The following is an 18,471-nucleotide window of genomic DNA, read 5'->3' as shown; positions in this document are numbered from 1 at the left end:
CTCCCGCGCAGGCGCACTAGGACCCCCAACTAGGACGTGTAGCAACCAGCGGCACATAGCGTCTCGCGAGAAGTTAATATAAGTGTGCTCGGTCGACCGCTTCGCAGGGTGGGGAATTAGCTCAAATGGTAGAGCGCTCGCTTAGCATGCGAGAGGTAGCGGGATCGATGCCCGCATTCTCCAAGTACTTTTCTTGCCCTCGGTTGCCAGCCTCCCGCCTGCTTCCGTTGTAAACCACAGCTTCGGTGGTTTTGCCTTTTAAAATTCCTTATATTCTTATTTGCTTGACAATTTTAAAGACCACAGAATATGCCGAGTTGGAAGGGACCCACAAGGATCATGGAGTCCAACTCTCAGCCCCGCACAGGCCACCACAAAAGTCATACCCTGTGCCCAAGAGCATTGTCCAAATGGTATTTTAATTCTGTCAGGTTTGGGGCTGTGACCACTTCCATGGGGAGCCTTTTTCAGAGCCCAGCCACCCTCTGGGTGAGAAACCTTTTTCTAATACCCAGCCTAAACTTCCTCTGACACGGTTCAGGCCATTTCTTTGGGTCCTCTCACTGGGCACCAGAGATAGGAGATCAGAGCCTGCCCCTGCTCTTCCCCTCACAAGGAAGCCTTAACTGCAGCGAGGTCTCCCCTCAGTCTCCTCCAGGCTCAGCAGAGCCAGTGACCTCACCTGCTCCCAGCACAGCTACACAGATACGTTTGCCTATCCCATGCTTGAGGCAGGCAGAACACTGTCTGTGTGTTCCTCTTGCACCATCTGTGTTTCCTTATTGAACATTGGACAAGGCCACGACAGTGAGCAGCACCCACTGCATCCAGTTCTTCCCACACAGCTCTGGCCCCAGCCCTCCCTTTCTCATCCCATCCGAGAGCAGGAAAGCATTTAGAGATCCCTTCACTTGGAGGCCTCTGGTAGAGCCAAAACTATTGTTTCTCTTCTGTAAATTTAAGAAGAAATGAAAACGCCTCAAGAAGTCATTGATGTAGGTGCCATTTATTGAAAAAAAAGGTCAAGACCTTGCTCCATCAGTTTATCCAGGTGCAAAGTTCAAGCAGGTGCCTCACATTCTGCTCCTATTCTACTACAACAAGCCACAATGAACAACCAAAAGCTTTTAAAAAAAGAGAAGCTGTTTTTAAAAACTGATGGTGTATCATGGAAAAAAAAACAACTTCACAGGATTACACTCAGCTGGCATTTCCATCCCTACCACAAACTGAACTGGGAATCAATGGAAGAAAACAATTCTGAGCACTTTCCTCAATTACATGCACAAGGAAATGACCTTTCTGGCAAATTTCAATGACAAAGAATGAAATTCAGCTTTCAACTGCTCACCAGCCCTAGCCTATACCTCAGGAGATTCCAAAATATCCCACCCCCAAACCTTTGCAGCAATTTAATTCTGATAATCCAAGGAAGAACTGGATTAAAGAGTGACACAAGTCTTATGGGAAGCATCTGAGGGAACTGAAGGTTTTTTAGCCTGAAGAAAAGGAAGCTCAGGAGACCCCATCACTTCTACAGCCACCTGAAAGGAGTTTTAGTGAGGTGAAGGGGTCTCTTCTCAAAGGTGACAAGTTACAGGATGAATGGAAATGGCCTCAAGTTGTGTCATGGGAGGTTTAGATTGGATATTAGGAAAAAAAAATATTCTCTGAAAGGATGATCAGGCATTGGAACAGACTGCCCGGGTAAGTGTTGGAATCACCATCCCTGGAAGTGTTCAAAAGGCATGTGGATGTAACTCTGGGCTATGGTTTAGTGATAAACACAGTGATGCTGGGTTAAAGGATGTACATTATCATTTTGAGGTCTTTTCCAACCACTCTAGGATACAAAGTGATTTTTTGGGGGCACAAATACCCATTAATTCTCATGGGTATTCTCATGGAGACTAGAGAGAGATGCTTCTACTGGCAGAGGACATCTACTATTCCTTTCTCCACAAAGGCAATGCTAAATGCAAACTGAAGTCTGAAAACCAGATGAGTATATGGTTGTTTGGGTTCTTTTCACTTCAAGATTTCATTCTTGCCTTTTAAAGCTGATTTAAACTTACACTTCTGAGGCCTATACAAACTAATGAAATAACCAGCTGTCCCTACAGTGGCCTTCAAAGTTTCAGCAGATTATTCAAGTCTTCCTGTACAGCAGGATTTAACAGGAAAGTGAAATCCATTGCAGTCTCCCATTTCATCAGCTGCTGCACAGCTGACATGAAGAGACTGCGCTGTGAAATACACCTGTGTTTCTGCTCTGGTCCTCTCGTTTTCCCCTCTAGCTGTGGCCCTCGTCTCAGCCCTCAACCCCTGCCATGTCTTGGTGACCAAGGGCAACTTTGGGATGAGGGAAAACCAGAGGACCGTAAATCTGGTCAAACTGATGCTGCATCGCCCTCTGCAGACGGGCAGGCAAACACTGCGGCAGGCTGAGACAGAAGATGAAGAAGAAAAGCAGGGATGTGAGAAAAATTCCTCTGACAGTACTTTTTCTGCAGGTGTCTTGGTTGATGAACATATCTGGGAAGTCCCATTTTTTGGAGCTCCATTTTCGCTGGACCCACTGTGAAAGACTGTATCCACAGGGATAAAATATTACACACGCACTCACAGCACTATTTCATTATAATGCTCTCCACTCCCCAAAAAACAAAACCAGTGCAAAATGGAAACAACAGCTTTTCTTTTACAAGAAAAAGGCGACCACATCACAACAGCAAGAATTTCCTCCCTAATGGTTTTCTTGTGGGAATCTATAATGAGCTGCCACAGTATGGAATATCCATATGTGTGTGTGCACGCATGCAAGTCAGGGTAAGCAATTGCCTGTATTTGCTGAAAAACCCAAACCTTGCTCAGCCACCTCACTAACAGCTCGCTACCAGCACCTGTTTATTGACCTCCTTTTATTTTTTTTTAATAACTCCTGAGGCATCAGTTAAGCCACAGTGTCAGATTCTCCACTGTAGCTCCACAAATACTTTGCTCCCTGGTGCTTAATCAGCCCACTGACTCTTCAGGAATTACCTAAATTTTGCATTTCCTCACCCTACAAAGTCTTACTTCAAGTTTGCACACAAGCTCAGGGAACAAATGGCTTCCAGCAATGGATCAAGTAGGATATAAACAAATCACTCACTGCAACAAATGGAGCTGGGCACATGCTTACAATTTGCTGTTTTGATCTCCACAGCTGAATTCATGGAATGAATTTTCTGGTAGGGATCACATAGTCAAGTTAGAAAAAGATCTGTCACTACTCTTGGAAGTTTATTGTCTTTAATTACCATTAAGTATACAGAGGCATCATAAGAGCAGAGAGGACAGAACAGGAAACTGCTAGAAGGGGAAGAGGCAGAGTTTTCAGTTTTACACTAATGGCCTTAATTTAAGTATTCTTTTGTTAGTTTACTCTAGGGTTGTGTGCATAAATTTAGTTTTAAAATGAAGTCATCTTAAATGCAGAGACACATATCAACTTCCTCAGACCACAGGATAGAAGACCTGCACTTCATGCTTTCATGCCAGCTGTGCCCAAAAGCAGCAAGGGCAAGATGGGCATCTCTGTGTTCTCCCTCCCCGCTACAAAGACCAAAAGAGGGAGAGGATCTAAAAAAAGAGGAGATAAATTTGAATGAACTCAGAAAGGATAATGGGAAACTGTAATAAAGAGGGGAACACAGGGCAGATGTCACTGCCACACTCCTCAAGGCATCTTTAAGGAATCAGCCTGAGTCTGTACCAATAACCAAATGGGCATGCCTTCCATGCCAGGAGTCTTCCACTGTTCCTGTGGCAAGACACACACAGGTATTTCTCACTGGTGTTTGTTGTTGGCTTTCTCAGCCCCATTTCGTATCATTTCCTCTGGATCTGTGTGTATCTCAATGAGCAGGATTGCCTGGTCCTGCTTGCTGGGGAAAGAGCAACAGATTTTTCCAGGGATGTCTTTTGTTGTCCCTGCAGTGAGGGCAGCCAAAGGGTTGACAGGGAGACAGAAGCACATAACCTTTTGGCAAGGCTCTATTTGGCCTATAAATCTAATATTTCCCCAACACAGACCAGAGTGTATTGGGTGCTTTGCCCAGGCAGGAGGTCTACAGAAGGTCCACGTGACATAAACCTCTCTGAAACCTGCAGCAAACACTAGACTTTGTCCTTTAGAGACTCCTGACAAGTGCAGCGAAGTGGAAACCAAGAGCAGAGAGATGCCAGCAGTGGCTGGATAGGAAACGACACCTTTGCTGTTGGGCTGAATGACAGGCATCTGACTTCAAATTGCTTGGTTGACTGGGAGATCTCCTGCCAGCATAAACTTTCTTCCTAACACTAGGTGGTCTTCCTGAAAGCATCATGCCAAGCAAAAAGGGCAGAGACATCCTTCACCAGCCTCAGCATCCCCTACATTTACCGGCCAGGGAGCATCCTAACAAGCACCAAAGCCAGGAGCTCAGGCCATCCCCAAGCTCTTGCCTGTGCTTCAGCAGGTTTCAGGTCAGACCCAGAAGCACAAGGACTGTTCTAGCAAATTCTTTGTGTGGATTCCCCTGAGAGGGAATAGGGAAGAGGTGAACTCTCCAGCTTTCAACTCTCTTCTGGGCACTGAGAATGGAGGGTTTTAGCTCATTGAGCTCTCCTGGTGATTGGTTCCCAACTCCTCCAGGAGAAGGGTAATAAAAGCAGCTGGAGGGAAAGCCTCTAGTGTTTCTCCTGTGGCTCAATAAAAAGCTCTGTTTCCCAGGTCATCATTCTACCATCATCTCTGTCAGCATCTGCAGCCACAGGAGGGAAACACAAATCTGTCCTTCTGCTACTGGATCATTTGCTGGCTACTGAAACATTAATTCATCATCACACCATTAAGAATGGGGGAAGAACGAAGGTTACTTCAACCCACAGTGACTGTGCAATGCATCTTGAGTGATTCCAGGGTTTTCCTTGAGGAGGAGAAGAACCAGTGGGGACTCGGGAGGAGGAGGTATAGGAGTGAGGTGCATGTTTGCTGCTAAGGGGCAGTTTTAGGGAGACACAACCAGTTTTAGGGAGGCACAACCCTTCCAGGCAGTGTGAGCATTCAGCCTGTGCAGAAGCAGGAAGCTGCCTGTGTCCTAGCCCCTGCTGGGAAGAGGGATGCAGAATCCCCACGTAAGGTGACAGGTAGGCAGTAAAGTGCTCAGGAACACTCCTAGGCCTGGCAGGACAGGCCTGGAGAATGGAGAGACTACACAAACTCCATCATCTCTACCCACACTTCAACACTGAGGCGGCCTCATTTTTGGATGATTCCTTCAGTGGCAACTACTCCCTTGCTCTGGGCTAAACCATGGCAAGTGGCCACATGATCTGGTGTGAGAAGTAAAAGCTGCCTGTCACCATCAGGGGCTTTTTGCAACATTTGCTTCATCACAAGCCAGACACAATCGTGAGAACACTGCTTGCTCTGCAAGGCCCTGAAGAGCTGCCACGGGAGGAAAAAAGCCGTCAGAGCCCAAAACTGTTTCCCTCCCTCTAGCAGGCACCATGTGTACGACAGCAGAGGTTGCGTGGTAACGGCAGCAGGAAGGCGCCAGCTCGGCCCCCCTCGCTCCCGCACAGAACCGACAACAGCAAGGTACGTAGCAGCGGCAAAAACAGGCTTTGAAACTCCCGAAACTTTCCCTGCTGCTTTCCGGGGAGGAGCACGGAACGATTTTAAAGCCGTGCTTTGTAGGGATCAGCTGGTTGGGCTTAGTTGCACTGTTGTGTGAGCCAGGGTTATGGGAAGAGGGTGTTTGTAGGAAGAAAAAACTGGGGGAGATGCTGAGATTTTGGGAGTGGATGGAGGAAGGCAAGTCGGGGTGTTGCCTACTGCCTCTCGGCACTTCAAAACCTTTCTTTGTTCCGTCTTGTGAAAATCTGAATGAGCTTTTACCGGGGCTAAAACTACCGGGAAACAATAGGGAGCGAGACAGGGAGTAGCCGGCAGGCGGAGGAGGAAGCGAGCCAAGGGATGACGAATGCCTTCCAGCCCTGACCAAGCGCTGCCACCCTCGCCCTGCCTCGGGGCGGATGTGCGGGACACCCACTGGTCACTGGGGTCGGCTGGGGGCAGTGACACGGGGAGAGCCCGGGAGGGCAACAGGCCTGGCAGCAGCACAAGCCCGAGGCGCCCATCCTCCACTGCTGTCACAGCTTCGTTCCAAAGAGCTCAGAGAGAGAGGCCTTTGTGCCAGCGAGGTGCAGCTCTCTGCCCAATGTGTTGTGCTAATGAGGGACACAGATACGAGAGAAGACGCGTCGTGGATAGGACTGGTGACAGGGATGGGGAGCAGGGACTTGCCAAGCCCTCCAAGCTGTCCCCCATGTACAGCTGTCTGAAAACTGGAAGGCAGGGAGACCACTGAGGATATTTTTGTTGTTTCCAGTTCAAACAATTCCTAGTTCTGAGCTCCCTCGGGAAGTCCTGTCTCCCCTAGCCAAGACCTTGCCCCTGTGCCTCTGTCCTGGGTGACCTGCACGCATTCCCATCTTGCTCCAGGTCCCGGCACACCCGGCCCTGGGTGACCTGCACGCATTCCCATCTTGCTCCAGGTCCCGGCACACCTCCCAGCCGGTTGGTGCACTACCACATTTTATGTTTGATACTCCCACCCTTTGTGCATCCCCTCATGATAGGGATTTCTCCTTCTCCTGTCTTGTTTCCTATGCATCCCAGTGCTCCCACTCAGGGGGGAAGAGCATCAGGGAGATCAGGGTGGATGGAAAAAAAAAGGGGCAACAGGAGTTAGGAGTAAAAGGAAAGGGAGGAAAAGAGGACAAAAATAGAGAAGTTGGTGAGATGAAAAAGAGGAAAGACATAGAGTAAGAGGAGAGAGAGCAGAAAAAAGGAGGGCAGTAAAAGGAACAAAAGAGAATGGTGAAAGAAGGGAGAGGGAGGAAGGGAGGGAAGGGAGGGAAGGGAGGGAGGGAGGAAGGGAGGAAGGGAGGAAGGGAGGAAGGGAGGAAGGAAGGGAGGAAGGAAGGGAGGAAGGAAGGGAGGAAGGGAGGAAGGGAGGAAGGGAGGAAGGAAGGAAGGAAGGAAGGAAGGAAGGAAGGAAGGAAGGAAGGAAGGAAGGAAGGAAGGAAGGAAGGAAGGAAGGAAGGAAGGAAGGAAGGAAGGAAGGAAGGAAGGAAGGAAGGAAGGAAGGAAGGAAGGAAGGAAGGAAGGAAGGAAGGAAGGAAGGAAGGAAGGAAGGAAGGAAGGAAGGAAGGAAGGAAGGAAGGAAGGAAGGAAGGAAGGAAGGAAGGAAGGAAGGAAGGAAGGAAGGAAGGAAGGAAGGAAGGAAGGAAGGAAGGAAGGAAGGAAGGAAGGAAGGAAGGAAGGAAGGAAGGAAGGAAGGAAGGAAGGAAGGAAGGAAGGAAGGAAGGAAGGAAGGAAGGAAGGAAGGAAGGAAGGAAGGAAGGAAGGAAGGAAGGAAGGAAGGAAGGAAGGAAGGAAGGAAGGAAGGAGCATATGAGAGGAAAGTAGAAAGTAATCAGGGAAAAAGGAAAAAGAAGGAAGTGAGGAAAAAGGGAGGAAGGCGATATTAAGGAAACAGATAAAGGAGAGTGGAGGGGGAAAGAAAGAAAGGAAAAGAGGGGAAAGAAGTTCAGGAAAGAGGAGGAGTGGGAAGGAGGGAGAAGTCAGGAAAAATTAAGAAAGGGACAGACAAATGGAAAAGAGAGGGGAAAGGGCGTTAAGTGTCAGAGAGGGCAGAAAAAAAGGGAGAGAGGGAAAACGGAGGGAAAAGAGGATGAAAAAGGGAGAGAAAGAGGAAAAGGGAGAGGAAAGGGAAAAAGGGGAGGAGGGACAGATCCTGCTCCTCCCCGCCGCGATACGAGGCGGAGCCGGCGGCAGCTGCGCGGTGGCGGCGCGGCGGTAGGAGCTGGGGAGCCGGGCCGGGCCGGGGCGGAGGGAGCAGGGAAGGAGGAAAGTCTGGGAGGGAAAAGCGCTGCCTGCGGTGCGGGAGGCGACGCGGGAGGCGGCGGTGCAGGGGGAAGCGGGCAGGGACGGCAGCGGTGGCGGCAGTCCCTCGGGATAGGACCGGGCCGCTGCCCGGGACCCCGAACGGGATCCCCTCCCTCGGCCACCAGGAAGGTGCAGAACTCGGGGCTGGGGGAAGAACTCTTTGTCGATCCGGGCGGGGGGTAAAACGGGAGAGTGCCCGAGCGACGCGGGGAGGGCTGTGACAGCCTGGCTGCCACTGTCCCCTCGCGTGTCGCCGCTGGCTCCGATCCCCATCACCCCGCGACACACGGGGCTGTGGTGGGATCCCACGGAGGCCGTGGGCCAGGATTCCCGGCAGCGCTTGCGTTGGGAAGGGAAGGGCAGAGGCCGAGCACGTCCGTGAGCTCACGATGCCGCTGGCGCCGTGTCCCGGTCCGGTCGCGGTGGCCGAGCGCCGCCCCGCCCCACGTGGGTGCCGGGTTTGTTGTGGGCGCGTCCTGACGGGAGCGCTGGTACCGAGCTGGCCTCTGGGAAAAGCCAGTTTGGGATCCCCGCAATGTTACGGCGGCAGGAGGGGACGGTGCTGTGAGGCCCGTCGGTGAGGGAAGACGGTGGCTGCCTGCAGCTCACATTCCGATGGGATAGCTCAGGGATTATTTCTTTTTCATGCCCCGTAGTCTGAGTCATGCTGGCCAAACCAGGAGACCAAGGCTGCATTTTGTCGCCTACTACAGCGCTGCCTTTAACCCCATCCCTTGTAGACTAAACCTAGAGCTAAACCTACTGGCCTTGGCATGTTTTTGTGCACTTTTATCTGGAACCCTTCTGCACAGCGCTGTGTTTACATCACTTCAGAAATGCAGTTTGACTGCAGAACAACAACAACAACAACAAAATCTGCTTACCAGTTTCTCTGTACTTGGATTTGCCCAACCAGAGTGATCTTTCAAACCTTGGATATTGAATTGTGGAGGAACACTTCTCTCATCCACGCAAGTTTCACTTCTCACATACAGACACATGTCCAGCAGGATTTTTAATTTGAGCCCAGGCAGTTCTCATGCTCATAATCCTCATTCACCCAAATTGTCTCAAAAATACCCCAATTTTAAGTACAGCTTGAGGGTCCACAATGGGTCAGGTGTACCATGCTGGTGGAACTGGTGTCTGTGTGCCTCAGCAGTGCAGTAGTGAGTAGCACCAGTGCCCCTATAAATCTCCTTCTGGTTTAGCTCCCTTGGAGGGGGAAGGGCAATGTCTTATTCTCACACAAGCAGCCTCCAGATAACAGGCATTTGCCGTATCTTCAGGATTCCTGTACTTTTTTCCTCTCAGAGGAAGGCCTTCCCAAGTTCCAGACAAAACCATTCCAACTCTCCTGGCCTTGTACTGGTGTTTGAAGGTTTTGGAAAATTATAATCTGTCCCCTTTGCACAGTGTGACTCATGGCTGAGAGCTGGGGGGATTGAAGAACATTGTTGCTTCTCAGTCAATATTAAAAAAAGGTGGTTTTATTTTGTTTTAATTTTCAGGTCTTATCTCAACAGTCAAAATGGAGCTTGACATCCAGTGTGAAGAGTTGAGCCCATCTAGATGGGCTGAACTTTTGACCACAATGAAATCCTGCAAAACCATCAGGTAAGTCACTAGTTGTGTATTTTCTCTTCTGAGTAAGAACTGTTGGATTTCTCTCCTGTGCTTTTCATCTTCAGAACTGTTTGACCTGGCATTGGACCTGGTGAGGGCAACTTCCTTTTGTTTTGCAAAGGTGCCTTTTGCAGGCAAAGCTTCATGGGCCTGGTCTTGACTTCCCAAGGCCTGCCTTGGGTGGCAGAAGGCAGTGGGATGGGTGTCTCCTTGGCAGAGGCTGGGCTGCTCCAGAGGCAATGGATAAGGGTGACTGCTGCAGGGATTGTTTCATCAGTGTTGAACATGACCCCATTGGAAGCCATGTCTTCTTGCCATGGGAGGGAAGAAGAGCCCTCCTAGAGCCTCAGTTTTCATACTGTTTAAGGAGAAATGACCAGGCAACTTTTGGCACTCCTGGCTGTGGCTGTGCCTGGGGCTGTACGGTTCTTAATGACACCTTCTTTTTGCTCTCTTTTCTGCCTCCCTCTATACCTCCCTGGCTGTCACGCGCTCCTGATCCTTTCCTTGGCTCTCCTTTCAGTTAAATTCATCCTCATCCATTTAGCAGCACCTAGAAGAATGCTGATATCCCGTGGGGGAAGCTGCTGCCAAACTGCAAATTCAGGGTTTGTGTGCTGAGATTCCTGCTGGAGGGAGATGGTGCGAACCAGCATGACTCACCTGCAAGACACCAACCTGCTGATGAGTGTCTCTGGGGCTGGCTGCAGTTCTCAGTGCAGAACCAGTCTGACAGCCTGTAAGCTGGAAGGTGGTTTGTCACTGTCACTAAGTGGAAGCGCTTCCTCAGCTGTAGGGGGATGATTTGTGCCCTCTTCTGTGCAGCACAGAGGAGGAACAAGGCTTGTGAAGCTGCCCTCCAGCCCATCCTGTGGTGCAGCCCAGAGCACACCTTGGTTTGGGCCATGCAACACCCAGCAGATCCTGCACACACTTGTGGAGGCATCCCAGGAACCGCAGGAACGTTGCCCACTCTGCTTTCATGAGCAGTGCTCCAGCCCAGGAGAGCAGAGCAACTCTTGAGGACTAAAGTGCTCCTTCTCTCCTTGTCTTTCAGGTTGGATGACTGCAATCTCTCCAGCAGCAACTGCGAGGATCTCTCTTCCATCATCAATACAAATCCATCCCTCACAGAGCTGAAGCTGAACAACAATGAGCTGGGAGATGAAGGTGTTGAATACTTGTGTAAAGGGTTGCTGACCCCAAGCTGTAGCCTACAGAAGTTATGGTAAAGCTCCATTGATTGTCTTGCTCTATCATGCTGTCACAAATGAGTGTTTTGAGGTCTCTTAAAGAATCAAAGGCAGGTTTAATATAAAAGTGAAAGCACCACAATTTGTTGACAAGGTTCACTCTACTACGTACTAGATGGTTAAAGCACTTAGAGAAAAAGCAAACAAAAATCTAAAGTCAATAACCAATGTCAACTGAAGAATTATCTGCATGGAGGCCGGGGGAAGGGGGAAGGGTCAGGACAGGAAAGGGTGAATAAAGAATACAGTCCTTTTTAATTTCAAGGTTCAGAATCCTTGCTAAACTGAGTTCTGGACTGGACCAATACTTTAGGCCTGAAAATTTTAACTTTCAATTTATAAATTAAAAATTAAATATAACAATTTAAGTAGTTAATCAGCTTAACAGCACTTAATTAATAGCTTGAGTTAAAGAATTTAACAAAGGTTCATATAGAATTTACTATAATGCAACAGTAACTCACAGGCCTAACTTACATATCTAAAGTACTTAATAATTCGGGACAGCAACAGTAACAGTCCATTTGCCATAGCATATTCCCATTCACAAGCACACAAACCTAAAGGAGTATGTACAAGGTGCTCACCTGTGGGAAATTCCCCACAAATTCAATGAAGGACTCACATCAGATGCCTTTGAGGTTGAGCCCTGAGGAGTGGGGGTGCCAGCCCAGGATCTGTCATCGTTCAGTGATCCTCAGAATGCAACAAACTGGAGAGTTCCCTGGCTCTGGGAGGCATTTTATGGAGGCACCCCACCACATTATAGCCTTAGTGGGCTTCCCTCAGCAACCCTGGTGCAGGAGCTTTAGTCAGAGCCAGTGGCTGCTGCCTCTGCTCCCCAAAAGCCCTCAAAGAAAAGCCTCAAAGAGGGCTTCTGCCTTCTCTGTCTAGCATCTCTTCTGCAGGTTGCAGGAGTCCTCCAGCTCCTGAAGGGAATCTGGGATCCTCAGGACACTACCTTGTAAAAATAATATGAGTTTTGGTTCAGATATTGAAGTCCCTGTGCCTCCTGCAATAGGACTTAGGCAAATAGAAAGAGAGTTGGCTGTGAAGCTGAAACTGCAGCTCTCTGATAGGCCTTCAAGAAGTAACTGTGGTACTCTGTACTGGAAGACTTAAGTAATTTTTCAGAGAGTTTGCCCTAGGCTTCAGACTTTTCCACATGCTCAAGTAAAAGCTGGATTAGAGTTTTTCAGTTCTGTAGAAATAAAATTTTCCTTTTTTGGGGTTCTGGTAAGGTGTCTTAAATAAAAGAGAAACCAAATAAAAAGAAATAAAAGAAAGAGAAATATAAAGAGGAATGAATTAGAGGAAATGAGAGGAAATAAAAGAGCAACCAAACCCAAGACAAACCTCCCTGCACAACACCTTTCCACTGCTCCAAAGTCTTATCCAATAACTCTATAAACATCCCATAGCAATACCAGCACCATTCCTATGCTACTTCTCCAAGCCTGAGTGCTGAAGGATCAACTTCATAGATCCTTCTTGTAATATACCATTAAACTAAATTATATCCTTGGTTGGATGAGATTTTAACTTCTACCGACTCTGGATCACATTTCTAGAGGGGGCAAGAAATCATAAGATGCCTTTGCTTTATCTCTGGGGTCAGCCTCTTGATATTTCAGCCACTTCTATAAACCAGTTGTAGGGTGAATCCTTATCCTGCTGGAGATGCTGTATGAGCGATTACACTGAAGGAAGCATGCGAGCTATTGTTCGTGGCACAGGTGTAGTTGATAAAATATTATGTCACACCTGTAAAATAATGGTACTAACCTAGAAAAATCACTTCCTAGAGGGTTATGCACGATCAGAACTGTGGTGTCCTTTCCGAGCTCCAACCTTAGCAGATAAAGCTCTCTGAGAACTGCTTCTGTAATTGTAGGAGTGGATTTCCCTCACCCCTGTTGCCTCTCTCCTGCAGGCTGCAAAACTGCAATCTGACGAGTGCCAGCTGTGAGACCCTGCGCTCCGTCCTCAGTGCCCAGCCATCCCTGACAGAGCTGCATGTAGGGGATAACAGGCTGGGAACTGCTGGAGTGAAGGTGCTGTGCCAAGGCATGATGAACCCCAGCTGTAAGCTGCAGAAGCTGCAGTAAGTAGTCACCGGGCTTTTTCAGTCATTGCCCAGGCCATGCTTACTTTTCCCTTGACACAAGCAGGAGTTTTGTTGCCAGGTGTGGATTTTCTCTAGTTTTACCTGAAATTGTCATATTTATTCATGCAGGTGAATCTTGTGGATTTGGAAGTCAGGTGTCTGTTCCCACAGACTTTGTTTAGCCTCCTGGCAGTGGTGGCTGTAAATGCAAGACCTCTCAGATGTCCAGGAAACATCAGATTCTGCTGCCCTTAGTCCTTGTTTCATGACTGAGCAGGACCTGAGTGTATTTGCAGCCCCCAGCTCCCCCTGGGCGAGCCTGGAGTTGAGTCTCTTGATGGTGTTGCAGTGCAGAGCCCAGCCCTGTCCTCCAAGCTGCCTGAATACTGGTTTAATGGAGGCCTAGTGTAAAAAATGGTCTTGCTAGGGTCCCCTGGGATCTAGTTTAAGAATTAATGCTTCCTGAAATGAGCAGAAAGATGCTGTTAAAAACTTACAGTTATCTCTGGTTTTATGCATTCCCTGATCTCAACTCACACTGGCATGTTTTCTGCTCTGGCTAACACACACCAGGGTCAGCTTATTCTTGTTGGTAGCAGGATGTGTAAGGAGGGTTGTCTTTTTGCCTGGACTTCTTTTCTTCTTGCAGGCTGGAGTACTGTGAACTCACAGCTGATATTGTGGAAGCTCTCAATGCTGCTCTGCAAAGCAAGCCCACCCTGAAGGAGCTCAGCCTGAGCAACAACACGCTGGGAGATACAGCTGTAAAGCAGCTGTGCCAGGGCCTGGTGGAGGCAAGCTGCAACCTGGAGCTACTACAGTAAGGAAGAGCTGGTCATCTCTAATGGCAACTAGTGCTGCTGCTAGTCATACCATCCATAGGACAGGAAAAATTGTCAGGAATGCTTGAAATGTAGGCCAGATTTTTGGCTGGCTCAGGTTTATGTAACTGGAAACTGCACACAAATGTCCGGGGCTTTCAGTTTTGGGGTTTTTGGCACTCCAGGTTAAGCCACCACTTACTAAGGGAAGCTACTCACCTCTGTCTCAGAGCAGAGGAACAATCACTCTCAGTGGCTCTAGTTCTTAAACTGGAATTACCAGCCCTTTGAGTATACTTATTCAGGGCCCTTTTTTGCTACACAACAAAGGTGCTGGGTTTGGCCTCATTCCTGTGGTAAAGCCCGTGAAGGGCTTTCTGGGAAAAACACAATTCATTTTATCTTGCTCCTGAGGTTCAGCAGGGGTTGGCTCAGCAGGGACTCACTGTGTAATGCTGCCAAAAGTTCCTCTTAAAAGGGATAACCGATAAAAAGGGAAACTTGGCAAGAAGGATCCTTGCATTAATGCATATGAATGGCTGGGTCAAAGCGCTCTGCAGCTTCGTGAAATGCAGGAGCAGTGTGTTGCCTCACCCAGAGTCCCATCTTGGACATCTGTATTTTCTCTGAACCTTGCAGGATGTAGCAGTGCCTAGTTGAGCTGCACTGGTTTGCAGCAAGGAACCAGCCCATAGACCCTTCTCAGTCTGAACTGGGGTATTGGGGTGTATCTAACATGGGTGGGTCTGGAGCAGCAACTCCAACTGTGCTTCTTCCTGCAGCCTGGAGAACTGCGGCATAACCAGCGATAGCTGTATGGAGATTAGTGCTGTTCTCAGGAACAAGTCATCTCTGATGGATCTTTCTGTGGGGGACAACAAGATCGGGGACTCCGGTCTGGCTCTGCTGTGCCAGGGACTGATGCATCCTAGCTGCAAAATCCAGAAGTTGTGGTAAGGGTGGGCAGAGGTTTCTTATATCCCTTCTTCAGCTTCTGAGCTGTTTAGGTTGTGCTGCTTGTTTGCTCCAAAGTGGAAATTTCTCATTTACCCTTTATGGTCAAAAAAGTGTCTCAGCTGCAAATCAGTTAATTCCCAAAAAAATGGGTGGAGAACACCAGGAACAAGTAGGACCACACTGAAATTGCTTGGATCAAATTCTGGTAAGAGGGCAAATAGAAGTTTATTATGGCATTGTCTTGGCTTCCAGTTGAGTTAGCTGTCTACTAGAATTGCATATTTCTGTTTCTTTGTTTTGTTTGTTACAAGCAGAGCTTTTCGTGCAGCAAGTGTAAAGTAAAGAAAGGAAGAAGCTGTGTGGTATGATGTATGAAAGGATACAAGAAAATGAGACAATGTAACCAGAAATTCAGAATACTAAAACATGACTCTGTCTTCTAATCTAAGTCATTCTTGGGAGAAAATAACCTTTTTTTTGTTCCCTGCAGGTTATGGGATTGTGATCTCACAAGTGCTAGTTGTAAAGATCTCTCCAGACTCATCAGTACAAAGGAGACCCTCACAGAGATCAGTCTGATAGACAATAACCTGAGAGACTCAGGGATGGAAATGCTCTGTCAGGCACTCAAGGATCCCAAATCTAAACTTCAGGAGCTATGGTGAGCTGCTGTCAAGTTTCACATATCTACTGCCTTCTTTAGAGGCCTCACTGAAGAAAGATGTCTGGTGAAGTAATGCCCACCCAGATAGATCCTCAGTTGTGATGTTTCCATAAGCAACTCCTACTGGTTGTTACTGAAAGGATTTATAGAGTTAAAAAGGGCTTTTCTAGACTTAAAGGCTTTAAAAGGATTTGCATTTCTAAACTCATAGACACTTTGAAGATGTGCCCCCTCACAGTTATTCTGTTACAACCAAAAGGAGACCAAGTATCACTTGCAGAGCTTGTACTTAATTGTTTTATCATGCAACAAATGACAGTTAAGACACTTTTGAAGTCTGAAAGGCCTGATGAAATAGCAAAATGAGTACTGTGATCAGATATCTCAGGTTCTCCACTGGAGCTAAACTCTCTCAATAATGAGACAAAAGAAAGCTCTAGTGACATTGAACATTTCTCATCATCCTGTCAACTGTCTTACCTTTTAGGCAGGGATGGTCTGGGAGAGGAAATTTGTTCTTTCACTTTGAACTTGAATTTTCCTACATTGCAGATTCAGCTCTTGCCCCCAGCTGGGTTCTTCCCCTGCCCTGGTGGCTTGGAAGTCAATGGGGTGCCTCAGGAGTGCACAGTGGAGCCAACAGTGACTGTTAGAGCAGCACACTTCATCCTTCTTTGTTCCTGTGCTTCTTAGGCAGGTGCCACCTTTCCTAGGTGCATGATCCAAGACAGACATCCCACATAAAGAGTGGGAGAGGGGCTGCCTAGAAGGGACTGAGCAGACAGACATTGAGAGAAGTACAGTGATTGCAGGAAAGCCCTGGTTCCTCTGTTCCCACTGTCTGGCCTCCTGTTAAATAAATGTAAAGAAGTGAACGGTGCCTGATAGTCTCTGGATGTCTCGCCTAGATCTCATCTCACTTTTGCCTTGCAGGGTTAGGGAGTGTGGGCTCACCGCTGCTTGCTGCAAGGCTGTCAGCTCTGCTCTCAGCACCAACAAGCATCTGAAAGTACTGCACATAGGCGAGAACAAGCTGGGAGATGCAGGCGTGGAGCTCCTGTGTGAAGGGCTGATGCACCCCACCTGCAACATCCAGTCCCTCTGGTAAGGTGCACTCAGAAGTTGTCTTCTCTCTTGCTGTCTGAATTCACCCTTTGTCTTCTACTTCTGTGGTCCTTATGGATGCCAGCACAAGTGCTGGTCCAGCCACTAGAAGGAGCAGGCAGCCAGCTGGAGCATTACCTCCAGCCCTGGGGTGGGCTTTGCCTTCCCCATGAGCCTCTTCCCTTCCCAGCTGGGCCCAGCTCTGGGCTGTGTGGTGCTCAGTGCTTGTTCTCTCCATGCTGTTGGGCAGAAGCCGGAGCTGTGCTCTGATACCTAAATTCACAGTGGGTGAGTGAAGCAGACGGGTCATGGGAGACTGGGAGACATCATTAAGACTTGCAAGTCTGTCCCAGAAAGTGTCTTTTCACCATTTAAAGTTACTTGGTCATCAACTGAAAGGCCTCAGTTGCCCTCTTTAGAGAGGTGGTTGCAAGTCTCAAGTATAGTAATAAGAGAAGATGATTCATGATGGTGAAATTGGGAGTAACTTCAGTGGGTTCCTTCTGTGCCCATAGCCACATGCTGTTATGCTTTAGGGAGGCCTTTGAGGTGTTCAGCAGTCACCACAAAGGTAGCTGTTTCTGTGGCAAGACCACAGGCCAGCCCCTGCTGATGTCTCAGAGATGCCATCTTTGCCAGGATCTCTGGTCCATGCTGGGGATGTCCACACCTGCTGCCCAGGTGTGGGCAGGGTTTCCGGGAGCCAGAGCTCACTGTGCTGGCCTCTTCCTCCTCTCCCTGCAGGCTGGGGAACTGTGACCTGACAGCAGGCTGCTGTGCCACCCTCGCCACCGTCATGGCCACCAAGCAGTGCCTCACTGAGCTAGACCTGAGCTACAACCCTCTGGAAGACGAGGGCATCAGGAAGATCTGTGAAGCCTTGAAAAAGCCCAGCTGCAACGTGCAGCAGTTAATGTGAGAGATGGTGGTAGCCCTGGCAGGGTTGGGAGGCTGGTGCTGGTGAGGGACTTAAGGGGGTCCTGGGCTGTCAAGCCAATTTCTGGCTGCTCTTAAAGCTAGATGGGGCCCTTCCTGGCATATGACCATGGCCCATACTGGCCAGTTGTGCATTTGACTCTTCCCTTAACAGGAGGATGCTCACTAAATCTCGCTTGCCTTTTTCTTTTGGTGTAGTTTGTATGACATTTTGTGGAGTTCTGAAGTGGATGATGAACTGAGAGCCTTGGAAGAGTCCAAGCCTGAAGTGAAGATCATTTCATGAGTGGTGACTGCCTGCAGAACAACGTCAGAGCAATGTCCTCTTCTTAATCTGAACTTTTCATATGTATAACTAATTAACTTAATAGGGAATTTTCTTGTACCAAAACCATTTGTGGATTCCATGAGTGGGTGTCTGGGGAGCTGATCGACCTTCTCTGCGTCTCTGGATGTACTAACTCTGAGACTCATGAAAGCTGCAGCATCACTATCCTTGAAATAAACAATTACTGTCTTGTAGAAGTGGGTCTTTAGCCTTTAGGAGCTCTTTAATCCTATAATCCCTTCTAATATTAGTTGGGCTTTAAAGAGGGCTCCTTTCCCAAGGCAAGAGAACTACCCACTGGATTGTTACTGGGTGGTGCTTTTGATAGGTCTCTGGGGAAGGCTTTCAAAAAAAACCTAAATGTTTTTAATCTAAAATTGAGCTCTCCCCTGTCTTTTCTTAAAAGAGTTCTTGGAAAAACAGTGGTGGCCAAGGCACTAGAGAAAAAAGAAATGAGCAGCTGTTCAGCTGTGTAATGTCAAAATTCATGTCCTTTGAAAAGTGATTTTCCTACAAACAAAAGATGCTGTGTGCATTTCTGCTAGTATGGGAAATGATTAAATGATTGATATGTTTGATCTGGCAAAGAGTAGTTCTACAGGAACTTTATACTTAATTTTTCTACTTATAAAAATAAAATATATCTGTATATTTCTCCTTGAGACCAATGTAGTTATTTGTGAACTGCAACACT

At 48.1% G+C, this 18,471-nt stretch overlaps 1 protein-coding gene across 3 annotated transcripts; it reads left to right on the top strand.

The window, feature by feature from the left end:
- Positions 1–5,542: 5,542 nt before the first annotated feature.
- Positions 5,543–18,428, top strand: RNH1 (ribonuclease/angiogenin inhibitor 1). 3 transcript variants are annotated; one of them, XM_084207301.1, is made up of 10 exons: positions 5,543–5,626; positions 9,493–9,598; positions 10,665–10,835; positions 12,794–12,964; positions 13,617–13,787; positions 14,571–14,741; positions 15,236–15,406; positions 16,343–16,513; positions 17,258–17,428; positions 17,648–18,428. In XM_084207301.1, the coding sequence occupies exons 2-10, from the start codon at positions 9,513–9,515 to the stop codon at positions 17,733–17,735; spliced, it is 1,371 nt and encodes a 456-aa protein (XP_084063427.1). In that variant the 5' UTR covers positions 5,543–5,626; positions 9,493–9,512; the 3' UTR covers positions 17,736–18,428. The 3 variants fall into 3 exon arrangements, with proteins under 3 accessions (XP_084063427.1, XP_084063428.1, XP_084063429.1); XM_084207302.1 differs by lacking the exon at positions 5,543–5,626 and adding an exon at positions 7,853–7,891; XM_084207303.1 differs by lacking the exon at positions 5,543–5,626 and adding an exon at positions 8,059–8,110.
- The last annotated feature ends 43 nt before the right edge of the window (positions 18,429–18,471 follow it).

The sequence above is a fragment of the Fringilla coelebs genome, assembly GCF_963513975.1.
Source record: "Fringilla coelebs genome assembly, chromosome: 6".
Lineage (NCBI taxonomy): Eukaryota > Metazoa > Chordata > Aves > Passeriformes > Fringillidae > Fringilla > Fringilla coelebs.
Note: the sequence above shows the minus strand (reverse complement) of the source record. Positions and strands in the feature narration are given on the sequence as shown.